At 42.1% G+C, this 27,595-nt stretch overlaps 2 protein-coding genes across 3 annotated transcripts in view; one reads left to right on the plus strand and one right to left on the minus strand.

The window, feature by feature from the left end:
- Positions 1-25,439, minus strand: GPALPP1 (GPALPP motifs containing 1). 2 transcript variants are annotated; one of them, XM_069970534.1, is made up of 8 exons: positions 25,086-25,439; positions 18,685-18,802; positions 16,546-16,641; positions 13,811-13,901; positions 9,341-9,463; positions 6,877-7,041; positions 3,037-3,135; positions 1-1,771 (listed from the first exon to the last, which is right to left on the minus strand). In XM_069970534.1, exons 1-8 carry the CDS (start codon positions 25,105-25,107, stop codon positions 1,553-1,555), a joined length of 933 nt encoding a protein of 310 aa, XP_069826635.1. In that variant the 5' UTR covers positions 25,108-25,439; the 3' UTR covers positions 1-1,552. The 2 variants fall into 2 exon arrangements, with proteins under 2 accessions (XP_069826635.1, XP_069826634.1); XM_069970533.1 differs by lacking the exon at positions 25,086-25,439 and adding an exon at positions 21,341-21,550.
- Positions 21,703-27,595, plus strand: part of NUFIP1 (nuclear FMR1 interacting protein 1) — a 29,241-nt gene continuing 23,348 nt past the window's right edge. Inside the window, exons 1-3 of the mRNA XM_069970532.1 lie at positions 21,703-22,111; positions 25,444-25,517; positions 26,365-26,469. Coding sequence (XP_069826633.1) covers positions 21,874-22,111; positions 25,444-25,517; positions 26,365-26,469 — 417 coding nt within the window. The 5' untranslated portion in view covers positions 21,703-21,873. The remainder of the gene's footprint in view (positions 22,112-25,443; positions 25,518-26,364; positions 26,470-27,595) is intronic.

The raw sequence follows: 27,595 nt of genomic DNA on the forward strand, positions 1-27,595 counted from the left end.
TTTCCAGGCAGCCTTAGGGCTGCATCCAACTTCTTCAGCCACGGTATTCAAATGCTACACGTTCGGGTCCGTGAGGACCCAATCATGCCTAAGGTTCGCTCATCTCTAGAAATAACTTTATTATGGTAGTGCCAAGTGGCATTATAAAGAAATCATGGCTAATATTCCTGTAGTAGACCACTGGTTGCTTCAAATTTGTTAAAATAATCGTTGTTTCTGGAAGACTGATAGGAGGACTGTGGCATCCATCACATCTTAAAGAGGACCTGTAGTCAACTCCTAAAAAATTATATGTTAATTTCAATCATTAAGCAGCTTAGGGTGCCCTGATCACACAGCTTGTTACAGTTTTATGATCCCTCCTCACGTCCCCGAGATACCTGGGTTTATAGTTTCTCTGACAATTCAGTAGTCAGATGGGCACAAACTTAAAGGGGTTGCCCACTTTATAGTAAAATAGGTCAGTACAAAGTATTAGTAAGTGTACTCAATGTATATACTGACAGCAGCTCCCTGTGTACCTCATAGAACTAAAATCAAAAGAACTATACAATATCTCAGCAGCTCCCTAGCAAGACAATACAGCATCTTCTGCATTCCCAGAACGCTTGTCTCTGACCTTAAGCCCCAGCCCCTAAATTATGTAATCACTGTAACCAGCCCTTACATCCTTCATCACTATCTCCTTGTCATATACATATATATATCTTTATTGGGGCATTTAGGGAAGAATGAGGTGTGTTTGGAGAATGTTGCCTTGTGCTGAACATTGCTGCAAGCAGAGGAGCATGCAAAGAATACAGCAGCTTTGGCAGACTTCCTGTGTGGCATAGTCTGCTGTGTAGAGCAGTGTTTTGCAACAGCTCAGGGTGTGGAGCTGGCAGAGGTGCTGTGGGATGGGAATAGGCAGGGTGGGAGGACTGTGATGAACAGCTGGGGGAAAGCAATGCATTCTGGGAATTGTATTACTGATCAAGTGCTCAACCAGGGAGCACAATGATTATCTGACATTATTGGCGATTTCAGAACTGGGACAGACAGGTAAACAATGCTTTAGGCCTCTGCAGTATTTTTATCTGACATCAGAATACCCCTTTTAAAATGGTTTCAGAAAGTAGGAAGGATATTGGATGGGGGTTGAAATCAAAGCACAAAGCATCTGGTCAGTTCATTCTTCTTACAAAGGAACCCTTCCGCAGAATACATAGGAGCAGCAGAAGCCATATTTTCTATAAGTCTTTGGAATTTCCAAGGGGTGCTGCTCAGATAAATTCATTTTTTTTAACTTAAAAAGATACAAATTACAACAAAGGGGATCCAGTATGAAAAACATTGTTATTAGAATGTCTATGAATGATGACAGGTAATGGCAATCTATTCATTTAAAGCAAATATATTATTTACAGCAAAAGCGATCAGAACACATTGGTGATTACTGTATAATCGGCAGATATCACAGATGCAGCATGACATCCAATGTGTAGTCTTTTGGGTGGGGGGAGTGGGCTCAGTAGCTAATAAAGCCATGACGTATAGGTTTATATGTTCGTCTTTACAAGAACATACTGCTGTTTCCATGGGAGAATTTAGTATTCAACTCCTTGGATTTCCGCAGCAAAGCTTTCTTCTGAGCATCATCAAAACGATTAACCTGTAAATCTTGTTCTCGGTCAAACGGTCTTCTTTCCTTAGGTTTATCTTTATCTTCCTCTGCTTTCCTTTTAAGTTTCTTGCGGTGAAGATCTATAAGAGATTCTGATCTTTTTGAATCCTGAAGGGAAAAAAAGAGAGATATGAAATATCAACTTTAAAAGAAGGAGTACAGTGTACTGAAATGGTGGGGGCTGAAGAATGTATATGGTCGTGTCACTCCATATGTAGCCATCTTAAAGAGGATGTACCACCAGGTACGTCCTCTTTAACCTGACACAGGGATAGAACCGCGCCGTCACGGGAAGGCCGGTGCCGCGGTCCGTTTTTCGAACCGTGGCCTGGTTCCCCTATATGGCGCCGTTCTTTCCACGGTTACCACCCGGTGCTCAAGCACTGGAGATAGGCCGGCCCCATCCAACGGAGCTGCGTCATAGAGGGGAGGGAATTCCCTCCCCCTGGGGGCGGCCGGCCTACCTCCAGTGCTTAAGCAACGACCGGTAAGCGTGGAAAGAACGGCGCCGTACAGGGAAACCGAGCTGCGGTTCGAAAAACGGATCGTGGCACCGGCTTCCCCGTGACGGCGCCGTTCTAACCCTGTGTCAGGTTAAGGGGATGTACCTGGTGGTACATCCTCTTTAAGGATGGACAACATGGAAGGACAGGAAAGCAAGGCGTTGGACTTAAGTACAGCTGCAGTACAGTATATCAGTAACTTGACTTCAGCATTAAAATGCTTTTCTTTACAGAAATAAAAAAAAAAAAAAAAAAAGTGGCCATGCCCTTTAACCTTCCTTATGTGTATACTCACATACATTAGCATGAAAATTGTCTACTTACCGTAACTCTCTATTAATTTGGAGTGATATCACTGCAGAGAGCTGCCGCAATCTTGATGAGTGAGCAGTGGGCCCAATTTAGGTAACAAACTACATATAAACTAACAATTTAACCTAAAGGCGCAGAGGATGAAGGTAAGAAAATAACCTTCATTCTCAGTATTCTGTATGCTATGGGAACATAACAGCAATTTACAGTCTTCTACAGATTCCCTTTAATGGGTTAAGTCACTATGACAGTCCATATAAAGTTACCCTATTATATCATATGGAAGCTATACATCCATATGACACATACATATACATATGGATGGAAGTACTTGGATTTCTGCATTGATCACCAATATTCTCTATTATTTAAAAAGCTGTAGAGTCTCCATTAACAGAAGTCACCTCCACCAAATACTGCAATTCCAAAGGGTTTACTTCCTTGCAAATCTATGTAGTTAGCATAATTTCCTATACTGGTTTTGTTCATCAAGCTTTCGGGTAGCAGTTACCTTAATTCAACAATAAGAATCAGAAGCATTTTCCATAGATTACTTACATTATATGTGGACACCTGCTCCGCCAATCTTTTATCTCTTTCGGAAACTTGTGGGATTTCATCACCTTTACTGCTGGAAACCTTGCCTTCTTGTTTCTCCTTAAAAACATATATGCACAAATTTATGGTTTAAATGGTGACATTCTTAAGTAGATGATTTTCATCTCAATTTTAGCATATCTGATACTTTACACAGAATTATAGGAGACATTACCGTCCCTTTAGAGAGGCTAGTCAATCGTGTGTTTTTGCTATCTATTAGCAATGAGGTTGGAACCAATAAAAACTAGGCCTCCTCTCCTCCGCTGCACCTAACAGGTCATCCTCTGTGGTATGTACACCCCCTTGGAGGTCTCCCAAATCTTTGAACAAATATTTACAGTAAAATATTCATGACTGCAAAGTGGGCACAGTACTCCTGATCCTTGTGTGCTCTGGGCCAATCTGATGTTTAGCCAGATTCAGTTCCTACTGATCACCCAGACAGGTAATGCATTGTCTTCCGTCTGCTAGTTACCATGTTACTCCAGATGTAAGCTATGGTGAATGAGGAAGACTCTAAACATATTAGGGAAACCAAAACTACAGGCTGCTGGGATTATCGGCAACATCACATAGCTATTGGTGAAGAAATAGGGACGCAGAGGCACATTTGGAATGCTGGGGTAATTTGGGTGAAAACTTCTGTTTCAGTGAATAGAAAAAGAGTCACTGATAATGGTGTCACATACAACTATGCAGGACTGGCTTATACAGCATTTTAGCAAACTTTTCTTGGTAAGACAAACCTTTAGAGAATAAAAAAAAAAGAAAGTAAAACTGATGTATTTTGTTGAGCCGGTAAGCCCCAGTTCAAGTGTGTGGGATTAATGAATCCTCATCATTCGGCTGTTTCATCAACTTTCATGTCGATATAGAACTTCAATTATTTTTCTGCCCACATTCAATTAACTCTAGATCAAAAATCTTACAATCAGATTCAGTTTCCTTGACATGGAATGATGAAAAGAGGAGCAGAGTATTGATCTAATTTTAGATCTGCAGGAGCCTAGGAAATTAAGTGGCACTCTCGATGTACATAGAACACAGCCAATAAAGGGCCATTACATTGTTAAACCGGCATGTTCATCTCTAAATGAGGGAATTGTTTAAAGCATCGTCCCTAGAAATGTTTAAAGCCATGACATATATATATATATATATATATATATATATATATATATATATATACACACATATATACTTTTTCTGGTGTATTTGTAGACTGTCTGTCTACTAAGGCCTTATCTATCATTTCTTTCTGTCCATGAATCAGCATCTTAATTCAATGACAGAAAAAAGGACCCACTAATTTCAATATGGTCATTCACACACAAGTTTTGTAAAAAAAAAAATGGGGACCTGCATTTATAGTCCAGATGCTCCAATAGTCAATTGTTTTAATGGACAATACACAGATGCATCATCTGTGCCCCATCCATTTTTCACTGAAGAATTGCTAAGTAAGCCGTAGGCAGGCTGGACCCTGTGGCCCTTTATTACCATGCTATCCATTTTGGCTTATCTGCAAAAACTGATGCATCGCCATTGATGGTTTCTCCAGGGCATCACTGACCCTAGAGAGTCACTGATGCCTAAGATAACACTGAACAAATTACACCTTTTCAGAACCCCTGTTAAGAATCTAAAGATGTCATACAAATGAGATAAGGATCACCTTAAATGGCTGATTTTGACCATTTCAGGCAATTATCAAATAATATACAAATGGCCAACAGCAAACTAATGTCTGCCAAAAATTAAGTTTGCCATGCTGAATTGCTTTTATTACCGAATGGCTATGAATCCAGGTTTGTTGCATATGCCGGCTGAAGGGGGCAGGGGGTCCAAGTTTGTGAGATTGCTGTTGTTCTCATAAGTGGGACTTCTATCTATCAAATATTTATGGTACATTCACTGCTTTACATGTAAAGTTAGCCTAATTTATATCAATGCTCATTCATTAGCATAAAAGCCAAAACCATTTTTTCACTTTATAAGAATATATTTCTATACAAGAAATCTCTATTCTGCACTAAAAACCTCTCGCCACGGTTGGTGCTCAGCAGCAAATGGTTCATCAACCACTAATTGCAGTACAGTAGGTAAACCATGGCACACTTAAATAGAGCAAATGAAGATGAAGATGAATTTTATTTATAATGTTCCAACCACAGTATACAAGAAAATAGAATATAAGACCATAAATCTTATGTGACAGTCTAGTCTAACGCTCCACCAGACCAGACTGTCCTCCCTCTATGCCCAGAGACCCTATGACCTGAATAAGGTCTAGGAAGGACCAAATAATCATGTTGCAATACGGTCTCATACTCTATTTTCTTGTATACTCTGGTTGGAACAAAGACTTTATTTTTCAATCCCCCTTTTTTCATAATGACTTCTCTACACAGGAGTAATGAGTAAATTTAGCAGTTTCCATACCTTATTTTATAACATATGTCATATGCCAGATAGCCCGCCCACAGCGACACTGTAGGCCCAACCCCTTCATGGCGTCATCAGTGCATAGGACCTGCCCCCTCAGTGGGCTGACCTGGAGGGGGTGGGGCCTAGAACTTTAGGCCCCATGCTCCAATGGCCATCAAGAGGGTGGGGCCTATGACAGTGACATAATGGAAGGGCGGGGCTAAGTGACACTGGGGCAGTGAAGCTCCACCCAGGTAGCACAATCCGCAGATGATAAAAGATCAATTTTTACTGTAACAAGCACCATGACGTATGATATAAAATAAGGTATGAAAACCGCAAAATTTACCCTTTACACCTGTGTAGAGAAGTCATAATGCATAAAGGGAGGGACAGTGTCACTTCAAGCCATGGTTTACCTACACTACTTTCTTTTTTTAAACTCTGTTTATTAAAATAATTTCCAAGATTTGCAAGTACAATCTCAAAGGCATGAAACACAAAACTGTACAAAATTAGTGCAATAAGGTAACATACAAATAATTAGACAGAAACCGACAAAAGTCCAACTTTACGGTCCAACTGGGACCAATACCCAGTCATTAAAAGTAATGTACAATTAGTTAGGCTCTCACTTCATGGTCAGGAGTTGTAGTAAGTGGAGAGTTGCTCCACAATCCCCATACCTTGGCAAATTTCTTAGGACATTTTCTATGCATGAATACCACTCTCTCATATTCCGCTATTCTGTTAACTAACGAGATCCACGTTTTAAGCCTGGGAGTATATTTATCTATCCATCTTAGAGCAATGCTTTTTCGAGCCATAAATAACGTCTCTCTCACACAGATACGAATATGGTGAGGCCAAGTCTCCTCATCCAAAAGCCCCAGCAAACATATAGCAGGATCCAGGGGAACGGGTATTTGAACCACCTCTGATAACATGTCCACCACCTCTTTCCAGAAGTTATGTATGCGAGGGCAGGCCCATACCATGTGCCAGAAGTCTGCCGGCATATGAGAACATTTAGGACACAAGGGCTTTGGGATCCTGCCCATTCTGCAGTCTGACAGGTGTAAGGTAGCTTTGCTGTATAAAATAGAGTTGGGTCATTTTATTATTTACTGCTGGGGAAACATGTACACTACTATATTTCTAAACAGAAATTTGTAAGAATATATTTTTATATACATTAATAAACAATAAAAAAAACATGTCTTTTGAATCTTTGCAGCTTTGGCTACTTGGCTCCTGGAATTTGTTAGTATAATATACAGGTCTAATAGTCAAGATCTACCGTACTTTATTAATACCATAAACTAAAAGTAAATACATACAACTATTTTTATTAAACAGCTATATACTTACTCTTGCTTTCCTCTCCCTGTCAGCAGGAGTATCTGTCCAATCCGACCTATCCCCCGAACGTTCGTTAGCCCTTCTCTTAAACGTTCTTGGACCCAGACCAAAGCTGGTCATTTCTGGAGGAAGCTCAGTCATCCAAGACTCTCTTGTTGGATTCTTTGACTCATCCTTCAATACAGTATAAAGGTTTAATCCATATATATTCTAGTTAAGCCAAAATTTAGGTAAAACCCAAATCTAATACTATCCCAGAGAGATACATTAAGACAATGTTTTATCAGCATGGACAGTCATTGCAATGAACAATTTTAAAGAAGTTATCCAGGCAAAAAAAAAAAACCAAACAAACAAAAAAAAAACCCACACAACAGAGCTGCAATCAAACATGCCCAACAATTCTCTCTTCAACATCAGGCAATAATTGGGAGGCCCCCCATGAACATAAAATGGGCAGTTTATTCCACTGAACTCAGCAGGTATAGGCAACATATTACTTAAAGTGTCACTGTCGTTAAAATCTTTTTTGCAGATATCAATAGTACATGCAATTTTAAGAAACTTTGTGATTGGGTTTATTAGCCGAAAAATTAATTTTTGACATGAAAAAGCAGTTTAAAGCTCTCACCCTGTCTTCATGGGTTTCCTATGGAGAGGGTAAAGATGAGGCACCAAAACAGGACAACAAAGAGTTAATTTACAGCTACATGACCACGCTCTCTCCTCTGATGTCACCACTGACCTCTCTGATCTCTGAATAGCACTCTGAATAGCTCCCCCACTGTGTAATCCTTTGTTCTCTGCTCTCTGCTGCTGACTAATCTCAATCCTCCCCCTCCCCTCTCCATAGCTCAGACAGGATCCAACAGATTAAAAAACCAGTCAAGATTTCCTGATTCTGAGCAGTGGATGACAAAAAAGGAGAGGATGGGGGACCTGGGGAAAGTCGTTTTGAATGCAGATAATGGCATATTTGCCTAATAAACCCAATTATAAAGTTTCTTAAAATCACCTGTACTACTGTTTTGTGCAAAAAAATTTTTAACGACAGTGACACTTTAACCCCTAGACGACCTAGGACGTACTGGCACCTCACCGTTAATGACGCGCTGCAGCGTGATATGAACTCCTTAAACGCCGCAGCGTTTAAGTGTAAGTGACAGGGGAAGTCCCCTGTCACTTACCGATCGGGACCCCCACAGTGTGACTGCGGGGGTCCCGATCATTAAAACAGACCGCCGGAGGTCTCTCACCTGCCTCCGTGCGGTCCGATCGGCGCTCTGGTCACTGAGCCTGCACAGGCAGGCTCAATGAGCAGAGCGCCGATAACACTAATCAATGCTATGCCTATGGCATGGGGACTTAAAATGTGTATAATATATATATATATATATATATATATATATATATATATATATATATATATATATATATATATATATAAAAAAAAAAGTTATAATCACTAATACACTACCCCAAAACCCCTCCCCCAATAAAAGTTTAAATCACCCCCCTTTCCCATTATATAAAACATATAAAAATAAACATATAATATACCGTAGCGTGCGTAATTGTCCGATCTATTAAAATATAACAAGTGTCATTGCGAACGGTGAACGGCGTAGACGAAAAGAGGGGAAAAAATTTGCGGATTACCGATTTTATGTTACATTATATGTAAAACATTTTTTTATAAAAAGTGATCAAAACGTCCGATCTTCAGAAATATGGTATTAATAAAAACTAGAGATCATGGCGGAAAAAATGACACCCCATACAGCACCATAGGTGAAAAAATAAAGCCGTTATAAGCGTCACAATAGGCCTATTTTATTAATAATTAATTGCCAAAAAAAAGGATTTCATTAAAAAAAAATATATAACATTAGAGAATCTGTGTAACCTACATATAGTTGTGTTTGGACTGACCTATAGAGTAATAGTATTATGTCGCTTTTACCATATAGTGCATTACGTAGACACAGGAACCCCCCAAACGTTACCATATTGCATTCTTTTTTACGATTTCACCTATTTATATCTTCATAAATAACTACTTTGTGATTCCGTAATACATGTTATGGTAGAATGAAACACGCCATTACAAAGTACAACTATTCCTGTAACAAACAAGCCATTACAGGGCCTTGTAGATAGAAAACAGAAAGTGCTAGAGCTGTTAGAAGGGGGGAGGGAAAAACGAAAGCACAAAGATCAAAATTTGCGCGGTCCACTGGGTCATTTTGGGCCTGGTCCTCAAAGGGTTAAAGTTTAGATTGTAAGGCCATGTGGACACAACCCTTTCTTTAATACCACTCTGCCAAGTTTGTATTTGTACGTTATGTATTCCATACACACAACATCCTGGAACGTATATAGATATTTAAATAAACAACTGCCCAGAATTGCTATCAAAGTAGACATATTCAGGATAGCATTTGGTAACTGTAGCAGAATTGCCAAACCTCACATCATTTGATGTAAGCTTCTGCTTCATCTTCCAGGCACGGCGTTCAAAATCCTCAGCAACACTGGAATGGACCGGCCCTTTAGCAGGTAATGGACCAACAATGTCATCATCTTCATCATCTGTCTGAAAGGAATTATATACAAAAATATTATACAACAATAGACAAGTGTACAGACAAAATCACTATGTGTACATGTTTTATTAAATAGTTTGATGAAGGTAAATTCCTAGGAGCCGTTTTCGGGAACTGTATAGTTTAATCGATATGCTAATGAGGAGGTTTGGTGCTCTGGGGGCAGGAGTACTTAACAGACGTACATTTTATAACTAGTCAGGTGGTGGTGTACAGCTGCAGAAAAATTGTGCACACTTTTCAGTCAAAATCACACTGCCCCCCTCCCACACACACACACACACACAGGGGTCTCACTTCTCTGTTCTCTGCTGTCAGTTTCAGGGGAAATTTGTCTCCAGACCAGGACGAATAACAGGAATTAGAAGAGGGGGCTTTGCATGGGGAGGTAAAGAGGTAATGATCTGGACAGCTGTCCTGTGTATTCCGGACTTTAACAAGGTTGGTATTATTAATGGGAAAGAGACTATTTTGCAAAGGCAGCTTTAATGTGTTATAGCTCAGTCATCATTTGACATGATTAAAAAATGACATCAGAGGGTATTTCCAGGAGAACTGATATAGCCTATAGATAACGTACAGTGGATGAATTGTGCCAGTATACCCAGAGCTCTATAACGTTTTTTTTTGTCTTTTTTTTTAAGTATAAAAGGTACCAGAACAATACAGTTTGACAAAAGTATCCATGGTGGACAGTAATATTATATTATAATATTATATATATATATATATATATATATATATATATATAGATAAATGTCTCCGATGGTTTGTTTACAAGCTGAATGCTGTGATCGACACCTTGATCGTGAAGGAGTTGGAGTCTGTAGCCGAGAGGATCGGAGGACAGGATGGAATACACTGAACGGTTTGGATAGACTCTTGATACATTATACAATTGCCATGTTGTCCGGTTAGGATATTGAGAAATATAATGCTAATTATGCAAATTTGAAATGCACCGCCTACTCCCCTGTCCCCCATTAGATACTTTTAATTATGTGTTTGTCAGGATTGGTGGGGGCCATATAAATTGATTTGTATACAACCCTGTTTTATGCTTGAGAAAGGCTCAGGACATGAGCTGAAACGTTGCACTTTTTTTTAACTTTTCTGTATATGCGAACAGGCACAATAAAGTTCCGATTTTAATCTGATGCTGTCTTCAACCAATCCATTTATCTGTTTATGGAGGTATTGAGCCGGACCTCGAGAGGATTGTGCATCTGAATAGTGTTACCGCTGACCTACCATATATAATATGTAAGTATAGCAGTTTGGTAAATGTGTCCTGCTATACTATGGTCACCTATGGTCCCTGAAACTGTTCAGAATAAGCTACTGTACCTTTAGCATAGAAACCAGTCAGCCAATGGGGAAAAACTTATGCAGATCATATCTCAAGTTATGCAAAGCATATCTAAACAAAATTTTAAATTTTAATTTTTTTCTTCATGTCATTATATATACTGTGTAAGAAAATAAACCTGACATTAAAGGGGTACTCCAGGCTAGCAGTACTTTTAGTCTGTGGTCGGGGAGGGGATGGATATAGAAGGCGCTGGTCACTTACCCCCCAGTTTTCAGCGCCGGGTCCCGGATCGCGCTGCCCCGTTTTCCCTACCTGCGGCCGCTTCCTGGTCTGAGCTGCAGCTTGAGAAGTGACGTCTCAAGGCAGCTCAGCCATTCAGCGGCGGAGGCGAAACCTGCTAGGACCGCTGGATGGCTGAGCTGCCCTGAGACGTGACGTGTCAAGCCGCAGCTCAGACCAGGAAGCTGCTGTGGGACAGGTGAACGGGGCGGCACGATCTGGGACCAGGCGCTGGAACAGGGAGGTAAGTGACTGGCCCCTTCTATATCCACCCTCTCCCCGGTCACAGACTAAAAGTACTGCTAGCCCGGAGTACCCCTTTAATCAGTTTTTAACAGACCACTAAGCCTCACAATAGGAGGACTGCCTGTTCTGTAGCAATTATCCTACAGAAGTCAGAAAGTCAACTTTAGATTACAGGTTCCTATGGTTCATGAGGCTGCTGTAAAGCTTATCTTTAAATGCTGTTATGGGAGCAGGACAGCGGCTAAGCAAGATGGCTTCCCCCAAAATAATGCATAAAGGAAATCTGTTTATGTTTATTGCTGACACAGTTTGATAGTTGTTAGGTCAACGAGACACATGGTACACGTCTGTAATTCCATAAATCAGAAAAATGCAAAAGTCAAAGCGGCCTTTCCAGGCTCTTAAAGTGCAGCAAGCTGTTACACTTTCCCACTCCCATACCTGACCCGGGTTGGGACTCAGCTTCCAAATGTCAATCAAGCAGGTAATGTCGAGAGAGGAAGCATTCCAGCTTGTAGTGAGCTTTGAAAACCATCGGTGACTCTTTGTACTTAAGAATAAAAGCATGTTTCTATGTTCTGGAAGCACAGCTGGATATATGAAAGGAACCATGTGGCCTAACAGCTATCTAATAGTGTCAGCAGTTTGGAACATGGATCGCAGCAGATACGTAACAGATTTCCCCTGAATGCATTATTTTGGGGGAAGCCCTCTTGCTTGAGCCGCTGTCCTGCTCTCATAACAGAATTTAGAGATGAGCTTTACAGTAGCCTCATGAACCATAGAAACCTGTAGTCTAAAGCTGACTGTAGGATAGTTTTGAGCGCTACAGAACAGTATCATCCTATTGTGAGGCTTATTGGTCTGTTAAAAACTGCTAGATGTTAGGTTTATACAACATACATAATGACATGAAAAAAAATTAAAAAAAATTGAATAATTTGTTTAGATATGCTTTGCATACATTGAGATATGATCTGCATAAGTTACTTCCCATTTAAATGCCACTGTCAAAACTGAAAGTGACATTTAAATGGCTCCTGGCTCAGCAATCCTTTACTATGGGCTGCTGGAGCCCATAGTAATTGAGCACTGATCTCAGAGATCAATGCAGTACATATGTACTGCATTGATGTCTATGAGAGATCAAAGAAGTGACAATAGAAGTCTCCCAGGGGGACTTCAAGTTACATATTAATGAAAATTAAACACATTTAATATTACCACATGCAAAGTCCGTTTCCGATTCATGACTACCAGATCAGTTAACAGATCACATACCGAATATAGAAAGAATTGTCCCTGTTAATAATAATACTCTCATAGTGTGAGATATATCCCAATCGGTGGAGTAATTGATAGCAGCTAATCAGGACAATGACCAATAAAAGTAATGTAAGAAATGAGAGTTAAATCTAATTTTAAAGCATTATGGTCATTTGCAGTAACACTTTGAGACACGTTAAAAATTTATTGGTCACAGTGCATCTCACAGCTGAGATGAATGGTCTCAAACACTAAAAAATAACACCATGGAGGACACTATAGAGCACTGCTGAGATGTGTAAGCTGTGAATCCAGCAGTGAGGTAAGACATTAAAGGGGTTGGCCACTTTATAGTAAAATTGCTCAGTGTACAGTATTAGTAAGTGTACTCACTGTATATACTGACAGCAGCTCCCTGTGTACCTCATAGAGCTAATATCAGACTCCCCTCCTCCAGGCTGGGCTGCCCAGCTCTGTGGTGTTTTGGTCTATAAGATTGCTGACATGGAGGAGCATGTGACCAGGCCCCGCCCTCCCGTGTCCACCACTGAGCCTGTATATGTCTATGGAGGACACAGGGGACAGGGCCTGGTCACATGCTCCTCCATGTCGGCCATTTTATGGACAGAAACAAAACAGAGCAGGGCAGCCCAGCCTGGTGAAGAGGAGTCTGATTTTAGCTCTATGAGGTAAACAGGGGGCTGCTGTCAGTATATACATTGAGTACACTTACTGATACCTTGTATTGACCTATTTTACTGTAAGTGGCCAACCCCTTTAAGGTTTTTTTAACACTGTTTTTGCAGTATCCAGCAGGGGTATACACCAGTGATCTCCATAACGCATACCTCCACCACAGAGCTATGATAGATGCCACTTAGTGGTATCCATCATTTATTTAAAAAAAAACAAACACACAACATACCGTTCTATGGAAGAGCAAAGAGTTCTGTGACATTTAATTTCACCCCCCCCCCCAACGGAAACCACTAATACAAAGGCTAGAATTAAAGATTTGTGGCCTTGGCTGGGAACTGATTTCTATGGATATGTTTGCCATACATTACAAAAGAGCTTGTTAGGGGAGCATTATATCTTGAAATCATTTACAAAATTACATGGCAAGAATAGAAAACTTTATTTTTTAATGAAAGTGATGTTAGATATTCATTATACGATTTTAGCTAAGACATCACAGTAAAGGTATGCATACTGTATAAAGTGCACCAATTACCTTATCTGAAGATCGATTAGGGTCAGAACCATCCTCGCTATCAGAATTTTGTCTTGTATAACCAGGTGGCAAAGCTGGACCTATAACTGGTCTTAAAAAAAAAAAAATCTCTGTTAATAATAGCAAAGAAGGAAAAGAAGAAGAAAGAAGACTGCTGAAATCTAGTTATTCAAATATCCTAAAGCATCAGAAACTACATATAAAACAGAAAAGGCACAGATATCTGCAGAGTCTCAGAGAACACTTTTAGTACCATTCGATTTGAAGAATCTAAAGCCTGGCTGCACAATAAAGGAACAAAGCAATCATAGAGAAGCTGCACTCAGTCTGCTCCATTCTTTAGAATTGCAGTCGGATTGCAATTTACAACATCAAGTGCACATTTCACAGTCTGTTATTAAAAGAAAACTGCTGTCTGGTACATCCAAGGCATCAATGGTTGATGTAAAAGCCAAGGACAAAACTGATAACTTGACTTACTAATGGAAAAAAACAAGATGTCAAAAGCATCCACATCAAATTCACTTGTGTTTGACAGTTCACATTGCAGGCAATGCTTATGATCTTGGAAAGCAATAGCTCTGCAATGTAGCTTTAGGTTCATAGAAGGAAAGGGATTACAAACCTAATAGCCATGTGCATATTTTGAAAGGTCTGGTACTTGAGGGGAAACTATGAGCAGGTTAGACAAACTAACCTGCTGGTATCTCCCTGTGTGCATGGGCACTGAGGATGAAGGTAAGTCTCTTACCTTCATCCTCTGCTCTGTTTCCTTGTATTTAGTAGTTCTATCCATAGGCTAATCAGATGTTGTAGAGCACTAAGGACGGAAGACGGGTTAGATTTGTCTAACCTGCTCATAGTTTCCCTTTAAAGGACAAGTGCCATGAAAAACTTTTTCCCAGTAATTGAAGCACATTACAAAGTTATATAACTCTGTAATATGCTTCAATCACCTATCTGCCTCCCTTCCCTGTCTTTTCCCCCCTCCACCCCCCACCAGGAAGTGTCCTGACTGACACAGACCTGATTACTGTCGTCACCGTCACCAAGCTCTTCTCTCAGCTCCTTCTCCTGTTACACTATCCCCCTCCTCCCCTGCCTTGTCAGGTGACAGGCTTGCTCAGCTCCCATTGGCTGAACAACTGCAAGCCATCACTTGTCACATCTCACTTGCTTATCTTCCCTCAGACTGACTCCGGCACATAGGCATCTCCCCCTCCCCTCATACCCTCTCTCCTGCTGCCGTGGACTCAGTGAAGGAGTCATGTCACTAGAGAAGATAAGCTGTCCAAGCAGAGTCACCTGACAAGGAGGGGGAGGGGGAGGCTGGTGTAACAGGACCTAGAGCAGCCCTCCTGCTGATGACTCACAAGAAGGAGCTGCCTGGTGACGGTGACGACAGTAATCAGGTCTGTGTGAGTTAGGAAACTTCCTGGTGGGGGGTGGAGGGGGGAAAAGACAGGGAAGGGAGGCAGATAGGTGATTGAAGCATATTACAGAGTTATATAACTTTGTAATGTGCTTCAATTACTGGGAAAAAGTTTTTCATGGAACTTGTCCTTTAAAGTGTCTAATGGACAGTACATACAGCTATCAATGACTGCCCCCTACCCATCACAGAAAAAGGCAAAGCTGTGTACATAGATTTGACTAATGGTGCGTTTACACTTAACGATTATCGGGCGAATTTGCGCGATAACGATCGAAATCTAACGATAATCGTACGTGTGAACGCAGCGAACGATCAAACGACGAACGAGCAATCGTCCGTTTTGATCTTTCAACATGTCATCAAATCGTCGTTCGCAAAAAATTCCCCGATCGTTCTGTGTAAACAGTCGTCGCGCGATAGTCCGTCCGGCCCCCCGCTCATCCGCAGCCCCCTGCGCCGGCTCGATCGCCACCCCCGTCGCTCTGATCACCACCCGCCACTACGGTGCCAATCAGTGCTGAAGAGGAGCACTGATTGAAATTCCCGGGCTCCCCTCTTCAGCCAATCAGTGCTCCTCTTCAGCACTGATTGGCTGAAATCAGTGCTGAAGAGGAGCACTGATTGGCTGAAGAGGAGCCGTTTGAAATTCCCGGCTCCCCTCTTCAGCCAAACGGCTCCTCTTCAGCCAATCAATGCAAGGCAGCACTGATTGGCTGAAGAGGGGAGCCGGGAATTTCAAACGGCTCCTCTTCAGCCAATCAGTGCTGAAGAGGAGCACTGATTGGCTGAAGAGGAGCCGTTTGAAATTCCCGACCCCCCTCTTCAGCCAATCAGTGTACTGAAGAGCGGAGTCGGGGATGGCTGAAGACCTGCTGCGCGGAGCAGGTAACGTATGACCGTGGGCCGGCAGGGGCGATCGGAGCGGCGGCGTGGCAATCGGTGCGGCAGCGTTGGGGGGGGGGGGGGGCTGGTGCCACCGGAGCGGCGGCGGGTGGCAATGAGAGCGGCGGGGGCGGCGATGAGAGCGGCGGCGGTGGCGATCGAGCCGGCGCAGGGGGCTGCGGATGAGCGGGAGGCCGGGCTGCGAGCGGGGGGCCAGGCAGCGGGCGGGCCGGGCTGCGGGCGCATGATCGCAAAACGATTTTTCCGTAAGATATATCGTACCGTCTAAACGCTGATCGTTATGAGAAAAAATCGTTACTCCGACATCGTTAATCGTACGATCGGGCCAATTATCGCTTCGTGTAAACGCACCATTATATAGTTACATTAGCAAAAAATTAAAGAACACAGAGCATACCTTTCAGGTGAATCTGATGGTCTTTTAAAGCCTGGTGGAAGGGCAGGTCCAAAAAATTCATCCTCATCGCCATCATTTGGTGGATTTCCTATTTTTCTAAAAACATAATAATTCAGTTTCTATTAATTAAAGATAATTCCTTTTAAACAAATGTTAAGCATACATAAGCCTTCCCTCTCATCAGTTATTGCCCAAGATTTAAAGCGACTCTGTACCCACAATGTGACCCCCCCAAACCGCTTGTACCTTCAGATAGCTGCTTTTAATCCAAGATCTGTCCTGGGGTCCGTTCGGCAGGCGATGCAGCTATTGTCCTAAAAAAAACAACTTTTAAACTTGCAGCCCTGTGCCAAACGGTCGTGGCCTAGAGTGTGTGTGCATTAGGCTGGCACAACCCCTCCGTCCATCCTCCCCACCCTCTTCATCATTAGAATGCCCCAGGCAGATTTTCTCCTATTCATTAGCTGTGAGAACACGGCACATGGGCTGGATCGTTAAGGCACCTGTGAAATGTTCACAGGAAAAATCCTGCCAGTGACATTCTTAATGATAAAGAGGGTGGGATGGAGGGACGGAGGGGTGGTGCAAAGTTAGGGCACAGATACTCAAGGCCACGGACGTTTGGCACAGGGCTGCAAGTTTAAAAGTTGTCTTTTAGAACAATAACTGCACCACCTGCCGAATGGACCCCAGGACAGATCTTGGATTAAAAGCAGCTATCCCAAGGTACAAGTGGTTTGGGGGGGACAGATTGTGGGTACAGAGTCGCTTTATTCTACGGATTACTAGCATAAAAGCTTTAAAAAAAATGTTAACAGTCATTATAGCAGCCAATCAGATTCCAAATTTTAATAACCTGAACTGGATAACAAATACTGGCTGTTAAGTGTCACCATCATATACTCAGAACATTATTTTTATTTTAACACATGAGACCCTGACTTTTGACACATTTATTATAAGTTTTTGATACTTGCTAATTCTAGTCCCTTTATTTATTTTTAAAGAGAACCTATCATCTAAATTTCACTGTCCCTAATATTTAAGTATATCTTTCCCTAAGTCTATCTATGAAGATACAGACTGCCTTTGCAGTCTGTATCTTATGCCTTACCTACTCTTTCGTATCTGTGTAAGCAAGGCCGGGCGCCGCCATCTTGATGACGTCATTTGCGTTCCACCGTTGGAACGCAAGTTGCGTCATCAAGATGGCGGCGCCTGGCCTTGCTTACACAGAAACAGAGGATTAGGTAAAGTAGAAGATACAGACTGTAAAGGCAGTCTGTATCTTCATGAAGTCTATTTATGAAGATACAGACTGCCTTTACAGTCTGTATCTTCTACTTTACCTAATCCTCTGTTCTGTGCAGCAAGGCCGGCGCCGCCATCTTGATGACGTAACTTGCGTTCCAGCGGTGGAACGCAAAGACGTAATCAAGATGGCGGCGCCGGCCCTGCTGCACCGGCACAGAGTAGTAGGTAAGGCATAAGATACAGACTGCAAAGGCAGTCTGTATCTTCATAAATAGACTTCATGAAGATACAGACTGCCTTTACAGTCTTATACTTTACCTAATCCGCTTGTTTGGTGTAGCTAGGCCGGGGGGGGCGCCATCTTGAAGACGTGACTTGCGTTCCAGCGGTGGAACGCAAGTGACGTCATCAAGATGGCGGGCCCCCACCGGCCTTGCTGCCGCTCTGCATGACGGGAGTTTCCTGTCTCGCGCCGGCTCTTTTGAAAAGAGCCGGCGCGAGGCAGGAAAGTAAAACAGAAATATTTAAAAAACGCAGCTTTAAAATTAATTAATTATATTTACAAATATTGTTAAAATTAGGATTTACATCTAATTAGGGAATAAAAAAAAATTCATTTTCGCCCGTGATTGGGTCTCTTTAAGTAAATCTGGCCTATTGTCTTTCTCTCTGTAGATGGCTCCACTTCTCCAAAGTGGCACACAGCTTTTCCTAAAGTGAATCCTATTTGCCATTAGAAGAGTATATTAGGAAACTGGTATAAAATCATACCATATACAAGTATAACACTCCTATCAGCACAGGCTTTGCAAATCTCTTATACAGCTAGTTCAACAAAAAAAAAAGTCTTTCTATAAACTAGATAAACAAATCTCTAGCTCTTACCTTTGTGATTCCTTTCTTTGCTCTTTATGGTGCTGGTGGCTGTGTGGCGTCTCCTGATCACTGTCCTCAGATGAATCTGAACTCCTTTTGTATCCAGGAGGTAATGCTGGGCCTGCAACTAGGTAAGAGAGTATAAGTCAATAAAAGACTGGCAAATCATTTATTTTCATAGACAACACTCTCATTTAATGTCCATATTGGGGCTATGATAGCTCATATTCTTCTACTGAACCGTACTTTGATCACCATAGTATTCTATGGTCATTTATGTTTAAGGGTTCCACTATCCACAGGGACATTTCCCCTCTCCTAATTTTGAAAACACTTTGAAGGGATAGTCGAGCACCATACCCTGCTATATCTGGTAGCTCCAAAGAGAAGGAATAGTGCTCATCCTGAATTACCAATCAATTCAGCTGGGAAAGCCACCAATAAGTTCACCTGTAAACGGTTCTAGATACAACAAGGAGGTGATCTTCCCTGTGTAACTACCATCGCTCATATAACACAAACAAACAACAACTATGTTTGCTAATAATCAAACCAACCAAACATTCCAGTATCCACTCATTGTATCGTCATAAGCTGCCAGCCTGTGTGATGCCCACACATGAATAATAATATCCAATACTATGAGATGCCTTTGGGTAAAGCTTCACTCTGTCATATTCTTATGAGTGTTTCCTCCCTGCGGCAGCTTGTGTTTACCACGGGGACACTTTACATTCTGGCCCAGCTAATACATTTTAATGTGATGTGTCTGGCACATTGCCTAGAAACATCTGCTGTTATGCACCCAGCATCCACAATATATAACGCATTTGCAGTCTTTAGAACCTTCCACTTTTCTCACATTTTATGTTGCTGCTTTTTGTGACAGGTACCCCTTAAAAAAAAGTCTATACTCAATATCCCATAATGACAAAGTAAATACAAAATGTCAGAAATCTTTGTTAAATAACATAAAAGTAAAAACTAAAATATTGCATGGGCATAGCTATTCAGAGTCTTTACGCTGCAAAACATTCATGGACCCACAAGTGTGGACAGCACTTTGTGCTTTTGTAGTGGTCTGCAATTCACAGATCACTACATTATAGACAGACCCATGCCACAATTAAAGTGTCACTGTCATTTAATTTTTTTTTTTGCTAAAATCAATAGTAAAGGCGATTTTAAGAAACTCCCTCCTCCCCTCTCCATAGAACAGACAGGACTTGACTGATGTAAAAGAGTCGAGATTTCCTGATAATGAGCAGTGGATGAGAGAGAGGAGGGAGAGACCTGTGGAAAATCTTTTTGAATGCAGATATGGCATATTTGCCTAATAAACCCAAATACAAATTTTCTTAAAATCGCCTGGACTATTGATTTCTGCAAAAAAAAACAAACAAAAAAAAAAAACAACCCAAAAATGACAGTGATAATTTAAGGTCGGCACTATGACGTGTCACAGATCACTGCCTATTCACGAATCTGCAAATATTGTGGATTTATGAATAGGCACATTGAAATTAATGGGGTGAGGGGGTGGTTGGGATTTTTTTTAAAGGGTGTAAAATATACACTGGTGTAAACTGTTCACAGCAACCAATCATGGTACTTAATTCATATTACCAGAGCTTAAAGCTGGGCTGTGATTGGTTGCTGTGGGTAGCTTACGCCAGTGTATATTTTACACCAGGGGTGTCAAACTCAGGCCCTCCAGCCGTTGCAAAACTACAAATCCACTCATGCCTGGACGGCCAAAGCTTTAGCTGTCCAGGCATGATGGGAATTGTAGTTTTGTAACAGCTTGAGGGACAGAGTTTGACTCGTGTTTTACACCGTTTGATAAATCTCTACCAATGTGTTTTGGACATGTGTGTAATTGTGGATCTGAAATTATAGACAAATTGGCTTTCTGTGTCACAGGAAGAGGTCCGTCCTGCTGACTTCCTGCTGATGAAGAGGTCCGTCTGCTGACTTCCTGGGAACTACTGACAGCTCACATACCCCTCTTCCTCTACCTGTGGATGGAGGATATGTATAATCCTGCACAGTCTGTGGATCCTGGCAGCTGGGGAATGACACCCAAGCCTCCTGTAGCAGTATAATTCCTGACAGGAATACAGGAAACATTGTGTGCTTTGTATGTCCATACAGCTGGGATTCCTAACCTGCGTCTCTCGGGGTGTTGTACTACTACAACTCCCATCATGCTGGTAGTTGTAGTTTGCAGCGGTGGGAGAAGCACATATTGGAGGTCTCTGTTCTAACAGTTCACCACTGCCCCATCCCTGCTGCACACATGGGAAGGCTTGCTCTTGTCTTCTGGGACAGACAACCTTTGTGCAGCGGCTGAAAGAGGTTATCCAGCGCTACAAAAACATGGCCACTTTTCTCCCTACTGTTGTCTCTAGTTCAGGTGCAGTTTGCAATTAAGCTCCATTTACTTCAAAACCCCACCCAAACTGGAGACAACAGTAGGGGGAAGGTGGCCATGTTTTTGTAGCGCTGGATAACCCCTTAGATTACTTAGCACATTGTTATCCGACCTGTGGTTCTTCATCTGCTGCAGAACTACAACTCTCAAAGTGCTCTAATGTCCAGGACTTGTCAGGGAATGATGGGAATTGTAGTTTTGCACAGTTTAGATAACACGGTCTCTGTATACCTTCTTCCTCATCCTCCTGCTCGTTACCGCCGCAGAATCCAGGAGGCAGCGCTGGACCGATCAAATCCCGGGACATCTTGAACAGAGGGGAGAGCTCTTCGGCGTGACGTCACTACAATGCGCCACCACTTCCGCCCTTAGCTATGTCACAACGAGAGCCTTGTCGTGTATAGTAATAGTGGGCGTACATTACTCCGGAGAGCTCAGCGACTCAGCTATCTTCTGTGCACACCACGCCAAGTCACCTATTACCAATGACAATGAAACGCACACATTTTCAACAGATGCGGTCGCTCCCGAAATGACGGATGCGTTCCACTTGCGGTCACGTGACACTTGCGACTCTGTTGCGGCCATATTTGATTCGGGCAACCCGTGTATCCTCACAACACGTGCAGTATATATTTTTTTAATGATATTTCATGTACTGGTAATAATATAGCCGTATTGTGTGAAGAGGCTGACATGTACCGGACAATACAACCCTGACCCGCTGACATGTAGGAGAAGCCTTTCCCGTGTCATGACGCTATATGTCCCCCGGAAGTGGGCGCCACATGCACGTTGTTATCATGGAGCAGCATGCAGCGTATCCACCTCCTCTCCTCCGGCCCCCGGTGTTCTCTACTACCCCAGATCCTGGGCAAACCGGAGCCTGGCAACCACCCCAGAACACAGGATCCCACGGGCTCTGGGCACCGGCAGCGCCCTCTGGACCCTGGTATGGAGGGTGGACTCAGTGGGGACCCCAGCCCGGATTCCAGCGAAACGGTGAGTGATGCCAGGGCAGTATGGCAATGCCGAGGCCTCTTAGTGCCATGTGTTACTGTGTGCCCATCTGTTCTGCCCATAGATCTGCAGAGACAGCTAGTCTGGTCTTCTATGCAGAGTGAAATGCAGCATGCAGGATTGTACGGACATGTGTGCTCTCTTGCTGAGGGTTTGATTCACTAGTTGGTAGATTCTGGAGCTGTTTCACATTACACTTTTAGGGTGTGTTCACACATACAGGATCTGCAGCAGATTTGATGGTGCAGATTCAAAGCAAATCAATTCTGGGCCATCAAATCTGCTGCAGATCCTGTACGCGTGGCAACTCTTTTTAGTCATTTTGTTGTGTTCACTTGATTCTCATACCTGCAGCTGATGACTGACTAAAACCAACAGTCACCAAGGGTCCTTTAACACGTACAGATTAATCACTTAAGCCATTGTTCAGTGAACGACAAGCAATGATTTTTTTTTTCTCTTAAACAATAGACATTTAGAATAAGAAAAATTGCTCCTAATCCCTGTGAGCGTTTGAACCATAAGTTACGAACTATTAATGACGATTTTGAGGTCAGCTCAAAAAGATGTGATCAAAAACATAGAAACAACATTGTGTTGCTGTGTTTACACCAAAAGATTATCGCTCAAAGGGAACCTGTCACCAAGGCAATGCAACCTTATCTATCGCCATCATGTTATAGAGCTGGAAGAACTGAGCAGATTTCAATCAATAAATTATAAGCGATTAAATTTTTTTTCTTAATAAGGGTGCATTCGCACAAAACGCATCCACTGCGGATTTCACAAGGCGAGTTCGCAGTTAAATCCGCTGCGGATCCTTCCCTGTCACTTTCAGTGTGATTACATACTCGCTGTGAGTATGTAAAAAGCAGCCCCCTTAACCCCCTGCGGCACGGTGCATACATTACCTGTCCACGCTCTGGCTTGCTTCGGGGGTTCTCGGTTGGACCTCCCGCACAGCCAATCAGTGCGCTGCCCCGCTTAGCGGGACGTCCAGACGTTGGGAGTCCCTGAACAAAGCTGGAGCGTGCCGCAGGTCGTCGGGGGGGGGGGGGGGGGGACTCGAAGCGGGATGTCAATCACTCAGTATGTAATCACACTGAGGCTATGTTCACACTACGTATATTTGAGGCTGTATGTTTGAGGCTGTATAGCAACCAAAACAAGGAGTGGATTGAAAACACAGAAAGGCTCTGTTCACATAATCTTGTAATTGAGTGGATGGTCGTCATTTAATGGCAAATATGTGCTATTATTTTAAAACAAGGGCTGTTGTATTGAAATAATGGAAGTTATTTACCGTTATATGGCGGCCATCCACTCAATTTCAACATTGTGTGGACAGAGCCTTTCTGTGTTTTCAATCCACTCCTGGTTTTGGTTGCTATGAGGATCTGACATGAGGACCAAATACTGCCTCAAATATACATAGTGTGAACCCAGCCTGAAAGTGACAGGGAAGGGATCCACAGTGGATCTGTTACATGTGAAACTGGACTAAAGGGAAACTATCAGCAGGGTAGAAACATCTAACCTGCTGATATGTCCCTATAGAGCACTGAGGATGAAGGTAATATTCGTATCTTGATGCTCAGTGCAGTTTTGGGAGATTTGTAGGTTATTTCATATTCTATTGAGTCATTTTGGTACCATGGGGGCAGGGCTACCACCCTCAGTGCACCTATCCTCCTTAGCTAGCTCTCCCCTCCAAATGAATATTAGCAGAGCCCCGTGTGCTATAGGGACATATCAGCAGGTTATGATGCGTTTACACGGAACAATTATTGTTCAATTACTGTTATCGCATTTGACCGATAACCAATCAAGCGTTGAGCGAGAAATCGTTCATTTTGATCTTTCAATATGTTCTCAAATCGTCGTTGGTCGTTCGCTAAACATTCACAAATCGTTTTGTGTAAACATTCTTTCACCGATTCACCCTACTGTATGTGTGAGATAGGCTTAGGGTCCATTTGCACAGAAAGATTATCTGACAGATTATCTGCCAAAGATTTGAAGCCAAAGCCAGAAACAGACTATAACAGGCCATAAAGGAAAGCCTGAGATTTTTCCTCTTTCAAATCCATTTCTGGCTTTGGCTTCAAATCTTTGGTTGATAATCTGTTAGATAATCTTTCTGTGTAAATGGACCCTTAAGTGATCTTAAAACAATCTCAATAACAATTTTTCAAAACAATATATCGTTCCGTCTACACGCTGATCGTTATAAAAAACACATTGTTACTTTGAAATCGTTAACCGTTCAACTGGGCGAATTATTGCTCCATGTAAACGCAGCATTAGATGCTTCCCTTTAGGGCTTGTGAAGTTAAATATTTTTGAAAATACCATCTCTTAACCCCAAATCAATTATATGTACTGTACATGATTTTGATGTTAAGGGGATATGGAGCGGTCTCGCGACTCATGTGTACTCTATAAAGTGATGACTCCTTGCTGCTTGGGACCACTGCTCATATATTTAGATGTCACTGTCAAAACATCTAACAATACATTAGCGAACAGTGATGCTTATAAAGGTAAATGTTCCCGCTGCTGCTGGCCCCTTTTTTGGGTCACCAGTCACCTCACTATGCAGAACTATAATACATTACATCTAGCAGCGTTGTTCTTTTCCTCAGACATTGAGATAATAGTAGAGAAATGGATGGTCAGAAGACTTCCTCAGCTGCTGCTTACAGTGACGCATAGTCAGGGAGAAGCTGTTGGGATGTGGATGAAATGGTGTGCAGCACAGGACCTACGGGCCATGGGGCATAGTTGACCTCTGGTGTGGTTTTACCAGATCAGAAAAATTCAACATTACTTCATCAGGTGCCTGCAAACAGTATGGCAACTATACCACATTGGCGGAGGTATGTAACCCTGGCCTTACGTCTTCGGTATTCTTTAGCAGGCATGGACTGATACACTGCATACTACTGTGGCATACCTGCTGGTGTCTTTACATTCATTGCTATCCCAATTTTACAAGCCTTTCCCTCTCCGCCATTGGCATATGTTATATGTCGGAGGCTCGCTGTTCTGCTGATGACATAAGTATAGTATCAGAGACATTTATGGATTAATGGCACCCTGAGTGAATCAGCTCTAATAGAAAATGTCTTGTAGTTTATTGCATACATTTGTATCCCAGGTTTCCTTTTGTTTAAGAAAAAAAGGGAGGTTGTTACTATGGAAACCAGAGACTGGAGAATGGGGTGTCTATGATGGATGTATTGTTCCCATTACACAACTAATATAATGTAATGCTATTTCCTTATGCTATTGTCTGTCTTGTGCTGTTTCAGGGGGGCCTAGGCATTATGGCCACAGTCAACATGTGCAGGAAGGAAATGGTTGTCATGGAAACAAAGAGCACAAGGTATAGTATATAATGTAGGCCTGTATTCACATTGGCTACTGGGATTTTCACTATAATTACAATAAAGGGAATATGTCAGCTGAAATTCACACTCCAAACTGCAGATACTGTTAGATAGCTGTTAGGTTAAGGAGACACATGGTGCCTTTCATATATCCACCTTTTCTTCTAGAACATAGAGAAATGATTTTATTTTCTAGTGCAAAGTGTCAGAGAGGCTTTTCCAAGCCCCTGATCTGCTGCAAACTGAAATGCCTACTTGTACCCCCTCCCATCCTTGAGTTTATTTGATTGACAGCCAGGGCTCAACTTGCCCAGCAACATACATAGCGACATACATATTGTCCTATACGTATATACGTATACGTATATAAGGCTATAGTCACATGACAGTATTACAAGTTCATGTAAATCCAATCGCTTTTTGGTACTTACATGGAACTGTGATCTCACACTGAATAAAGCCTTTAGGTTCATATATATTGCTACATTTGTTTGTCCATATATAATTCTCTACTAAAATAAGGAAATCAACCTTAAAGGGGTACTCCGGCACGGGGTTATTTTTAAGCTATGGCCGGGAAGGGGGTGGTTATGGACGGTGGAGGTCACTTACCTCCCAGGTTCCAGCACCGGGTCCCCGATGGCTCCGCACGGTACACCCATCCCCGGCACTGGAATCGGGGAGGTAAGTGACCTCCGCCGTCCATAACCATCCCCTCCCCGGCCATTGCTTAAAAATACCCCTGGGCCGGAGTACCCCTTTAAATGAAATTAATTCTTTCTATATATAAAATGGCTCTTGAGTTAAGTTAACATTGCTCTTGTTTATATTCTGCGGCTTCAGAAAAAGAAGAGAAAAGAACCTGTTTACTCACATTACTGTGACACCTGTGATCGAGGCTTTAAAAACCAGGAAAAGTACGAGGAACACGTTTCACAACACATCAAGGTACTAAAAAACTGTTGTGTAAATTCAACCTGTAATAAGCTGGTGTACTGTCGAGTGTCTGCTCTGGGCAGACTATGTGACAATTGTGCTGTGATATTTAAGGGGCTATTTCTAGATCAGAGCTTGGCTGATCACTGCCAGTCTGTCTTCTATAACCCCTCGGCAATCAGTCTATATGTGGTCCAACATCACTGCTTCTGAAGTGTAACATTACATGCAGGGTATTCAAATTAATATTGCAAGAAATGAGAAGTATTTCAGCAGTCCAGTCCAGTTAAAAAATTTCCAACTTTATTATAACAAAGTCCACAATAAATTACAAAGCGAAATGGTGTAGTCCTGCTCAGACATCTTATTCCTATTATTCCATTTAAAGGGAATCAATCAGTAAAAAAACATTTATAACATATGCTTATAGCCTCTGTCCCTGCCTGTAATAATACCTGCGCTGTATGTAAATGAGCCCCACTTTAGGGTCCATTTACACAGAAAGATTATCTGACAGATTATCTGCCAAAGATTTAAAGCCAAAGCCAGGAATGGAGTTGAAAAGAGAAAAAAAATCTCAGGCTTTCCTTTGAGTCATGACCCTTTCTCTATTTATAGTCTGTTTCTGGTTTTGGCTTCAAATCTTTGTCAGATAATCTTTCTGTGTAGGCCAGTTATCTGCTAAATTAGCGTTCCTAGGAACACTCGTTGACGATAATTAGCCATGTAAAAGGGCCCTTACTCTTCAGCTCAATAGCAGAGGAAAGATAAAGAAAAAAGCCTGCCTGACCTCTGTTAGTTTGTAGATTTTTCTGAAAGTTAAAAATAGGCAATGTAAAGTTGGGTCTACATGTTGACTTTGGTCACGCAAAGGCAAATCATATCTGAGTTTAATTTGTGCCATTTTATTACAGTTGAGATTTGGCTGTAAAAACATAGGCGCAAGCACATCATAGTTGCATGCAACTTGCATTGAGTGGTAATAAAGAATGAAGTGGTGGCAAAGTCGCTTGCAACCAAAAGTCCACTATGGTCCACCTAAATTATGTGCAATGTCATGCAATCTTTGTGTCACTGTATAGCTTCAGCCTAAGTAATGTGCTTGTAGATTTGGGCAGATGTGCCATAGGACTACAGA

The sequence above is a fragment of the Dendropsophus ebraccatus genome, chromosome 5 (assembly GCF_027789765.1).
Source record: "Dendropsophus ebraccatus isolate aDenEbr1 chromosome 5, aDenEbr1.pat, whole genome shotgun sequence".
NCBI classification, from domain to species: domain Eukaryota; kingdom Metazoa; phylum Chordata; class Amphibia; order Anura; family Hylidae; genus Dendropsophus; species Dendropsophus ebraccatus.